The sequence below is a fragment of the Petromyzon marinus genome, chromosome 46 (assembly GCF_048934315.1).
Source record: "Petromyzon marinus isolate PM22_M1 ecotype Great Lakes invasive population chromosome 46, UKy_Petmar_22M1.pri1.0, whole genome shotgun sequence".
Taxonomy (NCBI): domain Eukaryota; kingdom Metazoa; phylum Chordata; class Hyperoartia; order Petromyzontiformes; family Petromyzontidae; genus Petromyzon; species Petromyzon marinus.
This window is the reverse complement of record NC_133712.1, coordinates 14,138,715-14,151,672: the sequence shown is the minus strand read 5'-3', so window position 1 is coordinate 14,151,672 and position 12,958 is coordinate 14,138,715. Positions and strand designations below refer to the sequence as shown.

Below are 12,958 nucleotides of genomic sequence, written 5' to 3'. Positions count from 1 at the left end.
TTTTGAATGTGTTTATTCGGTGGCAAGATGTTAACTACCTTGCCTCTTTTATACAAGAGGTCGTGGATTCGGTCCCGACCCTGACGCCTGCTGTATATTTGGAGTTTGCGTGTCTCCCCGTGGTCGCTTGGATTTTTCTCCGGATCCTCCGGGTTTCCCCTCCACATTTAGAAACAAGCGTTTAGAATATTTGGCTGCTATAGATTTCCACGTGATAAGCCACTTCATTGGGCTATCATTTGTGGCAATTCGCTTCTGAAAAAGAGCTACACAGCTCAGTGGGCCTTACCTGGTAAAATGAAAATTGTTTATTTTGTTTCGTTTAATTCTGGATGCTCGCCTTGTCTCGAGATGCCACGATCCGCCTCACTCCTGCACACGAGCCAAATCGTCAATTGCACTGCGGCCTCAAAATGAAAGTGTAGATAAGGCGACGTTTCGGACAATGACCCTTCATAGGACGAAGTAATAACGTCAGGACACAACGTGCCTTGTTCACCCGATACCAGACTTGTTGCTAGTTACTTTGCCAGCACAAACATAGCAGCGCCGACAAACTACGCCTGCACGGCTACAAGAGTCCCCGTCATCAACCCGCTCCATCCTCTCGCGGAGCCCAGTCGACGGCAGCTAATATCCGCACCTCGTGGTGACCCTGCTGCTGCTGCCCACGTGCAAGCCTCGTGCGGTGATACGGCCAGCCCAGTTTGACCGGGGTCTCCGGGTCGGGGACCAAGGACTTGGTTACTGAGCGGCAGATGTTCGGGATCCGTCCCCGAGTCTGAGCGAGTTTTGCAACTTAAGAGTGTTATTCCTAAGTGCCATTCTTAAGAGAAATAACACCTAGGAATTCCTCAGATGAATAACACCTCGGAATTCCTAAGAGGGATAATACTTAAAGTGGAACTCGTAAGAGTGCGTGATAACAAATATACCAACTTACTCGAGAACCTCGCCCAGAGCTACTTACAGACCAGACCACAGCATCATTTTATGTGCGTGTTTAGTTTGTCATCTTTAGTTTGTCATCTTTCCCCCGCACCTCCGATTGGCACGGTTGGTTACGTACGGTGCGAAAGAGGCTCAACATACATACATACATCATTGTCATCAGTGTGCCCTATACGGGACAAACGGACGACAGTGGTGGCAGCACACGAGGATAACACCCTGCCCTTTGTAGACGATAAAACGTAATTTCACTCGGGAGACATGGATACGGTTTTCACAAACAAATGGCTCGTAAAATAAATACTTATTTAGATAAACCATACAAAGTCATTAACAAAGCGAGATCGTCTACTCTGGGACTGCATGCAGAGAGTAGCAGCGAAGCGTGTCGGAACGGGAGTCGCACACATGGCGCGCGTTGTCGCCAAGGCGATTAACAGCAAGGTTACGACTGAAGATTACGGAATAAATATGAATTAGGCAAATATGAACCGTCTCAGATTTGCGACTTGACACTGTTACAGTGGAAACCCCAACGCAGGTACACGCTCCTTAATGATCCACGCCCACTCCAAGATGCCTCCCGTCATGGCACTTCACCGGCATTTGTTTAAGCCAAGCCCGACTCTGCTGATGAGACACTGAATGTCGAAACCAGTCGAAGCTGTTGCTCGAACCAATGCTGCTGGAATTATTGCGCTCCCTGAAGGCCGTGTGGCCGATGAGACGTGGAATAAAAAGAAACTTTTTTATTATTTTAGACGTGCGTTCATTTATTCTGTTCGACGCATATTCTCCACGGCGGCGTGAACGATTGCTTCGTGCTCTGGTTTTCCCAGGATGATCCTCTTTGTCGAGGCAGCTGCTGTGTGGAGATATCTGTGAGTCTTCTGGGAACATTCAAAGTCCCAGTGTTTGTCGGTTGACTAACAACAATAATAATAATACCAGCACCGCACCACTCGAGACAACGCATTCACACGTTGTAGGTCTCCCCTCTTCTGCTCCTGCGATATAATCTTCTTCCCGCGGTGTGTCCCGGTCTTACGGGTAAGGCAACCCGAGCACCCACCCACGGAAATCCACAACCACGATCCAATCACGTCGCTGCCCCTCGCCCGTCCACCAGGTGCCCCGCTGCGAGGTCACTCAAGTGGGGGCCCAGGAGAGATCGGGGTCCCCTGGGCTGAACCGAGTGCCCAGGTCCTCCTCTGTCGGTGTCGGTCACCACCGCAGGTCCCGCCGATGTCACGTCATCCTCGACCACGAATTCGCGGCCGTGCTCGATCTGCGGGTCCCGGATCGTCGAACACCTCCCGTTGACCTTGAGGATGCTCCTGGGCGGCGGGGGAAGCACAGGAATGGTGGGGGAGGAGGACGTGGGGCAGCTGCCCTCGGGGCAGCACGCTCGCCGCGGTGCCGCGTGACACGACCCCCTCGTGCGCCAACGCGGCACCGCGCCCGCCCCGTCCAGCGCCCTCGCTGACACACCCCGCCACCGGGCACCGGTGTCCTTCACCACCCCCACCGGTGCCATTGGGGTCCACGCGGCGTCCTCGGAGGACTCGGGGTCTGGCAGGAGACCTCCGTGATTCTTGAGAATCCCTTTGGGGGGCTGCCGGGCTACATAGCCCACCGGTGATGACCCATAATGCCCCTGTGCGGTGATTACGGTGGTGGTGGCGTTGGTGGTGGTGGCAATGTGTAACCACTGTTCTTGTGCTGACAAGGCCACGGTGGAGGTGCCATCATCTCGGATGAACGCCTGATGGCCAGGAGCCGTGTTGGGGTCCCCAGGGCCCCTTTTAGGGGTCTCACCGTGGTCCCCATCAGATATCCACTGCATGAGAGGCCGTGGAGCCACGGCAGTGGTGGTGGTGGCGGCAGCAGTGTCGTCACCCTCGCTCCACTGCCGGTCAGGCATCGGCGAGGCCGGCAAGGGGGAGCCATCATCTCCGACCAACGGCTGGAGGTCAGCAGCCGTATTGGGGTCGCCTAAGTCCTCGGGGTTACCGGTCTCGCCGAGGTCCCCGTCGGAGAGCCACTGCGTGAGAGAACTGGGCAGCGTGGTGGCGGTGGCGGTGGCGGCGGCGGCGGTGGGGGGCTCGTCGCAGCTCGTGCCGAGCGGGGTGTTGTAGCCCAAGTTGACCCACCAGTGAGCGGCGGCATCGCGCACGCAGGCCCGGCGTGCCGGGTTCACCATGAGCAGCCAGCGGATGAGCCCGCACGCGTCTGGGATGACAGGGGTGGGGTGGGGGGGCATTGTGGGTGTGATTGCCATGCATCGTGGGAGGCGTGTGCGCCACGTGGGGATTGCCGGAGCATTGTGGGGCGGTGACGCGGCCAAACGGCAGAGGTTCGCGATTCGAGCCCGGCGGCCGTCCCGGTGAATTCTACGTGGCGTCTTCTTCACAGTGGACGTTAAAGAACGCGTGGCGTTCATTATGCGTGGGGTTACGGTCTAAACATGTTTGTAAAATGACACGGCAAATCACTCAATTGGGTCAAACTACGCAGCAACATCGCCTCCCGGCTGCTAAAAACTACCGCAGATGAAACCCATCTGTGAAAGAGAGCAGCGCCTTCCTCCCCGATAGCCTTGCGCCACAAGAATGTCGCGAATACCGAACTTGCTCCCGACGTCTTTTCACTTGGGAGCTTCAGGCTCGTGTGCGACCTTCCTGCAAACTGAGCCTAGGGGTGTCAAAAAAAAGAAGAGCCACAGGCGTCGAGCACGAGTGGCATGGGCGCTGTCGTTCTTACAGCGCCGGGTTGGGGGGGGGGGCGATCATCGCGAAGGGCGTCGGGCGCTTTGGTTGCACGCGAGAGACGGCCTCCAGTGGACGCCGTGGCGGGCGATGCTGCCGATGCTCGTGTGCGTGCGTCAGCCCGATTGCGTAACTTTGCTGTGTCGCATTTCAAATGTGGGACCGTGACGCGGCCGCGACAATGTGCCGGCCCTCGCGAGTGGCGTCACGGGATGTCTCGCGGCCACTGTGCAGCCCAGCGCTATGCGAATGGGACAGATAACAAAGTTTCTGTGACTTTATGTTGTGCTGTGATCGGCCTACACATCATCTGCCATGAGTAACCCAGCGTCACTGAGCAGACTCGCGCTACGGGGAGGTTAATACCAGTGATTTATGCTTGTGCAATGTTTTCGATTTGCCACTTGAAGATTTATTTTGCCGTTGTCATTTTGGTAACCCAGCGTCACTCTTGAAAACGACTCTCATCCTGGCCTCTCGAATTCTCACAAAATACGCCCAGAAGCCTGAACTCTACATTATTGCTATTTCCAGGCGTTGCATTGTGGATCTCGACGGCGGTGCGCAGTAGTAGGGGGCACCGGTTGGTGCAACGGCCAGTCATCTCAGCGACCTGGGTCTGTCCCGTGACCTCCTGCCAGCGGGCGCGCGACACTTCACGTGGCCTTAAAGTGCACCTAGCCCGGCACAAGCGCCGTGGTGACGTAACCGCCACTGAGTGGCGAATGGCCGTTGCTTGTTAATGCATTGTGGGTCCCCGCGGGGGCGCACCGTGGGTCCCCGCGGGGACCATCCGTGGGTGGGCATCACAGCACCCGGCACGCCGTGGGGCCTCACCAGACGGCTGCGCCGGCTCTGCGTACTCTCCGCGACTGATGTGCCGTGTCAGTGCCTTCAGATGGCGCCCGTGGAAGGGCATGGAGCCATAGACGAGGATGTAGAGCAGCACCCCCAGCGCCCAGCTGTCAACCTGAGGGAGGGAGGGAGAGCGGCGTGACGGGGGGGTGGGGGGACACGCGGTGCAGAATTTGCAGAGCCTCTGGATTACGTTTCTCTTTACGCCCGCGCGTTACGGAGATGGAGCCGTGATAGGCTGAGTCGGAAAACACGCGCGCACAAAGACAAAGGTCCCCCGTGTAGCCCACACAGGCTGTCGGGGTAAGCAAGTGCTGTCTGCGAGCGCCTGTTACGAAGGCGGTCGTGAGCTGCGTCACCACTCCCCCCACACATACACAGACACACAATTATAGCCTTAACAGACTGTAAGGGCAAGTGCTGTTAGCGAGCACCTATGAAGGCCGGCACGGTACACGAGGGGGTGGGTGGCCAGCACCACGCCTGACTGCCCCACAGCAACGCACCGTGCTCGTATGGAACAAGGCCCCAGTGGCGATGTTTACACACCGCACCAGGTACTCATTTCAGGTTGAGTCGACCTAGGGGAGGCCCAGGACTGGTTCAGATAATAGTCACCGATGTTGGCCGTGAGCGGGAATCGAACCCGGGTCGCCGGGTTCATAGCGCAGCGCGCTAACCGCTACACCACCGCTCCCCTACATACACAATTACATACTCCCTACTGTATACACACATGCACGGAGGCATGCGTACACGCACACAGTGCGAGACCCATATAGACGCGGTAATGAGATCTGTGCGCGTGCCTCATTGTGCCGCGCGGTTTAAATCCGGAGCACTGAGCTCTCCAGGCCCGCACCACCGAGGGCCCCCCAGTTTCGACCCAGGTTCTGACCCCGGCGGCGGGGGTTGGTGGGGAGGGTCACCGGGGTGCGCGGCGCATACCTCGGGCCCCAGGTAGGCCGTGCCGTTGACAATCTCGGGCGATGCGTACAGGGGGCTGCCGCAGAACGTGCTCAGCAAACGTCCGTTCCCGAACTCGCTGGAGAGGCCGAAATCGGCGATCTAGGGGGGCGCATGTAGGGATAGTGGCAGGCGTCAATCGAAAATCGACAAATTTAGGTTTCTGGGTTAGTTTGGTTCAACCGTGGCAGTGAGAACTCCAGAGATTCATGGATAGGCCTCACTGCCAAGCGTGACCGTCCTGGGTCACCAAAACGACAAAAAGCTAAAATCACGTAAACGCCACGCATAGCGATGAAGCAAACATAAAATTGGAGGAAAAACAACCGCAGAGCAGACAAACTCTCTACGCTCTAACGCAGAGAATCCTGGCCAAAGGAAACGCAATGCCCCACAGCAACGCACCATGCTCGTATGGAACAAGGCCCCGGAGTCTGGATTAAATGCTCCTGCCAATGACACACGGTAATCCAGTTGCATATGTTTAACAAGCCAGACTCTGCCAAAGAGACCCAAGATGTTGAAACCAATCCAGGGTTTTCTCGCTCGCATAATCGCTGCTGCTGCTGGAAGTGGGAGAGTCGGGGTCTAATTTCTCACCGAAATGTTTTCCGGGTAGCAGAAATTCCAGGAATATGCACGTGACTGGTAGCCACAGTGAGAGGTATACTCGATGTGGCGTGCCGTGGCTGGGAAGATTTACAATCTACAGGTCGTATAGTTCACTACGTACATGGTGGGTCACTGACGACAAGAATACCGTCACCTCCCGCTCAAGCGCTGTCTAGCACCATTATCGTCAGCCAAGATCGATCCACTGCTGGGCGATGGCCTCCAAAAGCCGTGGTCGGTCACGGGGGATCATTTGACCATTCTTCACCACGCTGGTCAGTGTGGGTAGGTGAAGGATGGGTGGGGGCCACTGACGTTGGCCATAACCGGCAATCGAACTCGGGTCGCCCCGGTTGGTAGTGTAGCGCCAACCTCTGCATTACCGCTGCCCACCCCCCCCCCCCCTGCAATTTGAAAATCTGAAATGAATCTCCTGGATCGCACGCCCTCGTGTCCCCCTGTCCCACCTCCGCCACCTCTCACCTTCACGTTGTAGCTCTCGTCCAGGAGGATGTTCTCCAGCTTGAGGTCACGATGGACGATACCATTCTGCCGGGGGGGAGGGTGGAGAACAGAGGGGCCTACATGTGATGGGGGCGCGAGTGACACCCGGCGCTGACAAAAAAAAAACCTCCCGTTGAAGCGCCCTCTCGGCGGCTGACGTCCCCACCCGGGGTGGGCGTCTCGCTCACCTGGTGGCAGTAGAGCACGGCGGACACGATCTGGCGGAAGAGGCGGCGGGCCTCGTCCTCCGGCAGCCTCCGCTCGTGGGAGACGAGGTCGTAGAGCTCCCCACGGCTCGCCAGCTCCAGCACCAGCACCAAGCGCTCCCGGCTCTCCAGGACTGAGCAACCGCCAACACCATCACCACCATCACCACCACCATCATCACCACCACCACCATCACCACCACCATCACCACGTCAACCGACCACCACAGACAAATGGGGCAAGTGCTGTTAGCGAGCCACCTATGAAGGCCGGCATGGTACGCGAGGGGGTGGGTGGCCAGCACCACGCCCGGCCGCCTTTGTCTCCCCAGTGGCGATGTTTACACACCGCACCAGGTACTCGTTTGAGGCCGAGTCGACCTTGGGGAGGCCCGGGACTGGTTCAGATAATCGTCACTGGGTGTTGGCCTTGAGCGGGAGTCGAACTCGGGTCGCCGGGTGCGAAGTGCAGCGTGGCGCTAACCGCTACGCTTCCACTCCACACAGACACACGCACACAACCACCACCACCAGCACAACCACCACCACCAGCACAACCATAACCACCCCCAACACTTTCTCCCCTCATAGTCCCCACTTTTTTTACCCCCCCCCCCCCATCGGTATCCACTTTTGAACCCCCAGGGCACCCCCCCCATGGGCCCCCCATGGGCCCCCCATGGGCCCCCCCTCATGGGCCCCCACGGTCCCCGTACCCTCGTGGACCCCGATGATATGGGGGTGTCGCAGGGTGGCCATGAGGCGGATCTCCCTGCGGATGCGTGCGATGCCATCTTCCCCCGGCACCTTGTCCTTGCGGATTGTCTTGATGGCCACCTGGAGTGCGAGGGGGGAGGCAGGTGGCCGACAATCACCCAGCTCGCAGCTTGCAGCACCTCGCCTCCTCCACAGTGCCGGATTAAGTTAGTGCGGGGCCTGGAGCATATGTTGTTATAAAGGGGCCGTAAATAAAAAAACACGTAAATATTAAAACACTTTTTTTTACTTGCACAGTAAAGTAATTGTATTTTTTCATTTGCTATACAGCCAGCTAATACGACAATTCGCTATCCTTAAACACCCAGTCGTTCATAAAAGTTGAAGGTGGTATAGTACTATAGTAATAGAGCAAGTGCAGATTCACTGAACCGGAATTGATAGCTTGAAAGCATTTAGCGCGGGGGCCCTTGAAAGTGCGAGGGCCCGTAGCTTGTGTAGCTACTGGTGTAGCTACTACACGTGCAGCTACTTGTGTAGTTACTACACGTGTAGCTATTTGTGTAACTACTACACGTGAAGCTACTTGTGTAGCTACTTGTGTAGCTACTACACGTGAAGCTACTTGTGTAGCTACTTGTGTAGCTACTACACGTGAAGCTACTTGTGTAGCTACTTGTGTAGCTACTACACGTGAAGCTACTTGTGTAGCTACTTGTGCTACGAGGATAATCCGGCACTGCTCCTCCATCCATCAACAAACACACCCATCACATCAGCCGCACGCGCGCACACACACGGCTCTCCTCCCGGGAATGCATCAATTGCAGATCGCCCACCGCATCCGTGGCGAGCGCGTCTCGAGGCTCAACTCCGCCCGCAAACCACGACGCAGCGGCTCTTTTCGGAGCCACCACTTGTACGCGAAGGGGTGGGCCGGACGCGTACCGACATCGCGGTCCAAATTTGACAAATGACTCGCGCAAGTTGTCCGATTGCGCCACGGTGGCGAGGAGATGTTGACTGCCTCGCCCAGTATGAAGGAGGTCGTGGGTACGATCCCGACCCTGACGCCTGCTGTATATTTGGAATTTGCTTGTCTCTCGCTCTCTCTCCGTTGACCGTGTGGATTTTTGTCCGGTTCCTCCGGTTGTTTCCTCCACATTAAGAATCAACATCACACGTTCAGAGTATTTGGCCACTAAACATTTCCACGCGATAAGCCCACTTCGTTGCGCTATCATTTGTGGCCAGGTCGCTTCTGAAAAAGAGCTAAAAAGCTCAGTGGGCCTTACCTGGTAAAATAAAAAAAATACTCGAGTTTAGTAAACCATCCCGAATGTAAACGCACCGATTAGCACGGTCGGCTACGTACGGTGCGAAAGAAATTCAACATACCGTACATGCACACGTCTGAGCAACATCGGTTCAACACAAGCACAACTCTCTGGACCGGTTTCGACATTCAGGCGTCTCATCAGCGGTCAGGCTGCCTTGAGCCAACGCTGGTGAACTGCCAGATGATGAATTTTGATTTAAAGCTTCCGTGACTGCAGTAATCCATATTCTTAGCTCTTTCGGTAAAGTCACGTTGAAGGGAAACAATAAAATAATAAAATATATATAAAACAATAAAAATTCTCACGACGTTTCGACCATAACGTCGTGAGAATTTTTATTGTTTTATATATTTTATTACTTTATTGTTTCCCTTCAACGTGACTTTACCGAAAGAGCTAAGAATATGCCAGATGATGATTACAGGCAAGGGACTCTCTCTCTGTGGGGCGATGGTGGTGTCGATGGTGGTGGTGGGGAGCAGTGGTTTTGTGGTGTCAGTGGTGGTGGGAAGCGGTGGCGTGGTGGTTAACAATGCACTGTGAAGTATGAACCACGGTAATTGAAATCGGTCTATTTGCGTCCGCGGTAACCCCATGAAAAAAACCGGTAAAAACCGGTTACCGGTTTGTGGCCCATACAGAAATGTATGTAAAAGTGCCTTGTGAACTTAGACACGTCTAGGGATGCTGTCGTGGTGTAATGGTCAGCAGCAGCAGCAGCACCACACGACTTGCGACCCAGAGGGACGCCGGTTCAATTCCATCTCCCAGCGCTGCAGTTGAAACGATGGGGGCGAGTTTGTTAACTCCCCGCCGCCCTCGCCCCGTCCACCCAGCAGCAGACGCGGGTTCACCGCAGTTACGGCTCTCATCGGAAGGTCGCGTGAGTGTCCGTGACTATTGCCCACTTCATCCAAGACGCCCGGTCAGTTTTGGGTTCGGAAGAGTAGACCAAATGCCCGCTCCAGAGGAGGGCCCCTTCCGCCGCCAGTGGCGCGAGTGAGCCACTTGCAGGGCCTGCGCCTTCACCCGTCAACGGAGCCCGCGACGTGCCCGTGCGGTTTGTCCATTGGCGCGTTGGCAGTCGGCGCGTTCGTCACCAAAACTCCACCGTCAACGATGGCCAGCAGCTCCCGTCCTTCGGGATGCGTTAAAACGAATCTTTAAACAAAATAACAAAAAAAAACTGCGAACAGTTTACCGGTTCTCATTCGCAGCCATGGTCGGTAATCGCCCGAGATGGCAAATGCCAGCGGTGTCCAGCCGGGCAGCACTCTGGGGCGTGCACAAAGCCCGCGTTCAACAGCCTCAGTGCGCTTCCTATTCATCGCATGTCAAGTCTCCCCAGACGTTTCAGATCACGTTCTCTTCCCTCCCCCGCCCAAAGTGATATTCTCTACGAAAAACACTACCGCCTCAATCTTGCTATCAGACATATTTGCGATCCAAAGATGCAATTCTTCTACAAAAACCTTTGTTAGCAGTCGTCACCCCGAGCGGTACCCAATATCTCATTTGTGGGCCCAATTGGCCAAGCACCACCGCCGGGGACAGGTTCACGGCCAAGTTCACGCCCAGCACTTACCTGGCGGCCCGTGAGTCGCTCCACGCCCTTGTGAACCTTGCCGTACGTGCCGCTCCCCAGTGCCCCCAGAAGCGTGTACCTCCCTCCCAGGGCATCCCTGCCCCTTCGAGCGCCTTCGAGCCCTCCCGGCTGCCCCCGTCCTCCGCGTTGCCCGCATGGGGGGAGGACCATTGTGGGTCCCAGGAGCAGATTTACTTCCTCTGGTGGCAGGGAGAGAGAGAGAGGGAGAGATGCGAGGTGGTGGAGGTGTGTGTGTGTGCCAATGTGTGTGTCAGCGAGTGTGTCGGTGCGTTTCATCAGTGCGAGTGTGCATTCGGGTGTCGGTGTGTGGCAGTGAGCCTGTGTCAGTCGCCGAGTGTAAATGTGTCGGTGTGTGTCACTGTTATTAGCGTGTCACTGTTAGCAGAGCTTCGGTGTCAATGTTGTCGAGTGGCACTGCGTCAATGTGCTTGTGACTGAGTCACTGCCTGTAGGTCTTCGTCTTACTGTGTGTTCGTGTGGCTATATTTGTGTGTAGCTATGTGTGTGTCTGTGCTCGTTACCAGCACTTGCCCCAACAGCCTGCCAGAGGCTATTCGAGGGATTATGATCTTTGTATGTATTTGAAGGTGTGGCTGTGTATGTGGTGTGTGCATGTCTTTCTCCCTGTACATGTCTGTGCGTCTGTATCTGGGTGCGGATAAATGTGTGTTGCTATGTGTGTCTGTTTGTCTCTGTGTCTCTGTCTCCACGTCTCACCCTGTCTCCCTCCTCTCTCTCTCTCCTCGGATTATCTCAACGAGTGGAGGAGCGCGGGGGGCATTTATAGCCGGGGGCGGGGAGGGGGATCCGAAGGGGAGGGGGTCTGGGGGAGGGAACCCCCCCCTCGTCACTGCCCATATATGGAGTGGAGGCAGAGCGGGGGTACAACGGATGACATCATCCGCCCCCCTCTCACATAAAAGTGCGCGCGTGCGTGTGTGGGGAAGGGGGCGCAGTGGTGAGCACGCTGCTCGACGAACCCCAACAAACCGAGTTCGACTCCCAGGCCACGGCTAACATCCAAAGTGATTTCTGATCCGGCCTCTGAGCCGCCGATAGGTCAACTCGGCCTTAACATGACAGCACGTGTGGACATCAGCCCTGGGGAGATGAAGGCGGGCCGCTGGCGGATGGAGCAAGTGCTTAAATGAGCTCTAATTAGCTGCATCCAGCCCGCCCCCCTGCAACGCAGGTCGCGTTACACAGCGCTCCCCCCCTCCACGTCCCGTGACCTCGGCTAAAATAAACATTTAAATGTGGGGGGGGGGGCAGGGTTACACAATAGACACGGGGTGAGGTCTCATCGCAATGGCGCTGCATGCAGAGGGGCGGTGGTGGTAGTGGTGGTGGCTACGAGATGCCTTTCCTCGGGTACGGTGAATGGGAGGGAGGGGTGAATGGGAGGGAGGGGTGACCGCCCCGGACCCCGCGCTTTGGGGGGTGCCTGCGCTTCGATGTCACGGTGTCAGATGTAATAGTTTAGGGTTTAGTTTTCAAGGCGTTGGATGGGTGGGGGGGGGGGGGCTACACGGTGGGGCTCGCCGGTAATCTCCAGTGCTGTGCAGGTAAGAGGGTTGGTGGATTACCGCGCACATACAGATGATGTTGATGTTGTTGCTGTTGTGAAACCCCCAATCTAGCCGTGGGTGCCGTGGAGGCGGTTGTCATATTCCGGCTCGCCAGGAGGCGGAAGCGCAGCAAGTGGGCTAATCGCCATTTTTTTCAATCTGTACGGGGATAGAGTTGTCCTTTCTCGCGCGCGTGGGGGTTACGTCCGGGTGTCGCGGTTGCCCTTCCACTTGTATGAGCACTCGTTCATTGGCTGAAAACTTCCGAAAATAAGAATGCAATACAGGACCCCTCCTGAAAAAAGAGTCCAAGGACTGTGTAGCTCTGCTGGATTGCTATAATATTACGAGTTATACAAACTCTGAACCACGGTCACACAAACCTAACCATATCTCTAAGCCGTACACTCAAAACAACAACCCAACATCACATTCCTAAGCGTAAAAGCAACCTTAGCCATATCGGACTCTGGTACGAGTACATTTCACAACACCCACGTCCAACCATAACTCTAAACCATAAAAGTATCCAAAGAGTTCTCAGACAACTCATTTAACCATACACTAAACCATCTCTATGGCTCGAAACTAAGGCCTTAACGTGAACCTGAACCATGCGCATCTCAAAACAAAGAGATGGGTGGGAGGAGATGAAAAGGAGAGGGCAGTTGAGGAGGTGGTGGGTGATGAGAAGAGGTGGTGAGGAGCGATAGGAGCAGAGGAAAAAGAGGCAGAGGACTGGGGGAGGAGGGGGCAGCACTGGAGGACAGAGAACGCGTGGATGTGGACAGAGTGCATGTTGAACTTTTTTCGCACCGTGCGTAAGCCAAACCGTGCTAATTCGGGGGCTGCGTGGGAAGAGAGG

General features: G+C 55.9%; 1 protein-coding gene across 1 annotated transcript; it reads right to left on the bottom strand.

Annotated features, from left to right (window-relative positions):
• Positions 1-966: 966 nt before the first annotated feature.
• Positions 967-12,854, bottom strand: LOC116952321 (uncharacterized). The gene is made up of 7 exons (XM_032971568.2): positions 10,505-12,854; positions 7,579-7,699; positions 6,845-6,996; positions 6,636-6,701; positions 5,523-5,642; positions 4,557-4,689; positions 967-3,183 (listed from the first exon to the last, which is right to left on the bottom strand). The coding sequence occupies exons 1-7, from the start codon at positions 10,799-10,801 to the stop codon at positions 2,051-2,053; spliced, it is 2,022 nt and encodes a 673-aa protein (XP_032827459.2). The 5' UTR covers positions 10,802-12,854; the 3' UTR covers positions 967-2,050.
• Positions 12,855-12,958: the final 104 nt, after the last annotated feature.

What these genes read in the sequence shown, in the direction of transcription:
- LOC116952321 (XM_032971568.2), bottom strand. Translation starts at nt 10,801, where the DNA reads ATGAAACGCACCGACACACTCGCTGACACACACATTGGCACACACACA. An exon ending in TATCATCGGGGTCCACGAGG is followed by an intron (nt 6,997 to 7,578) that starts GTACGGGGACCG and finishes GCGGTTGCTCAG; the next exon opens with TCCTGGAGAGCCGGGAGCGC. An exon ending in ACGAGAGCTACAACGTGAAG is followed by an intron (nt 5,643 to 6,635) that starts GTGAGAGGTGGC and finishes GCGCCCCCCTAG; the next exon opens with ATCGCCGATTTCGGCCTCTC.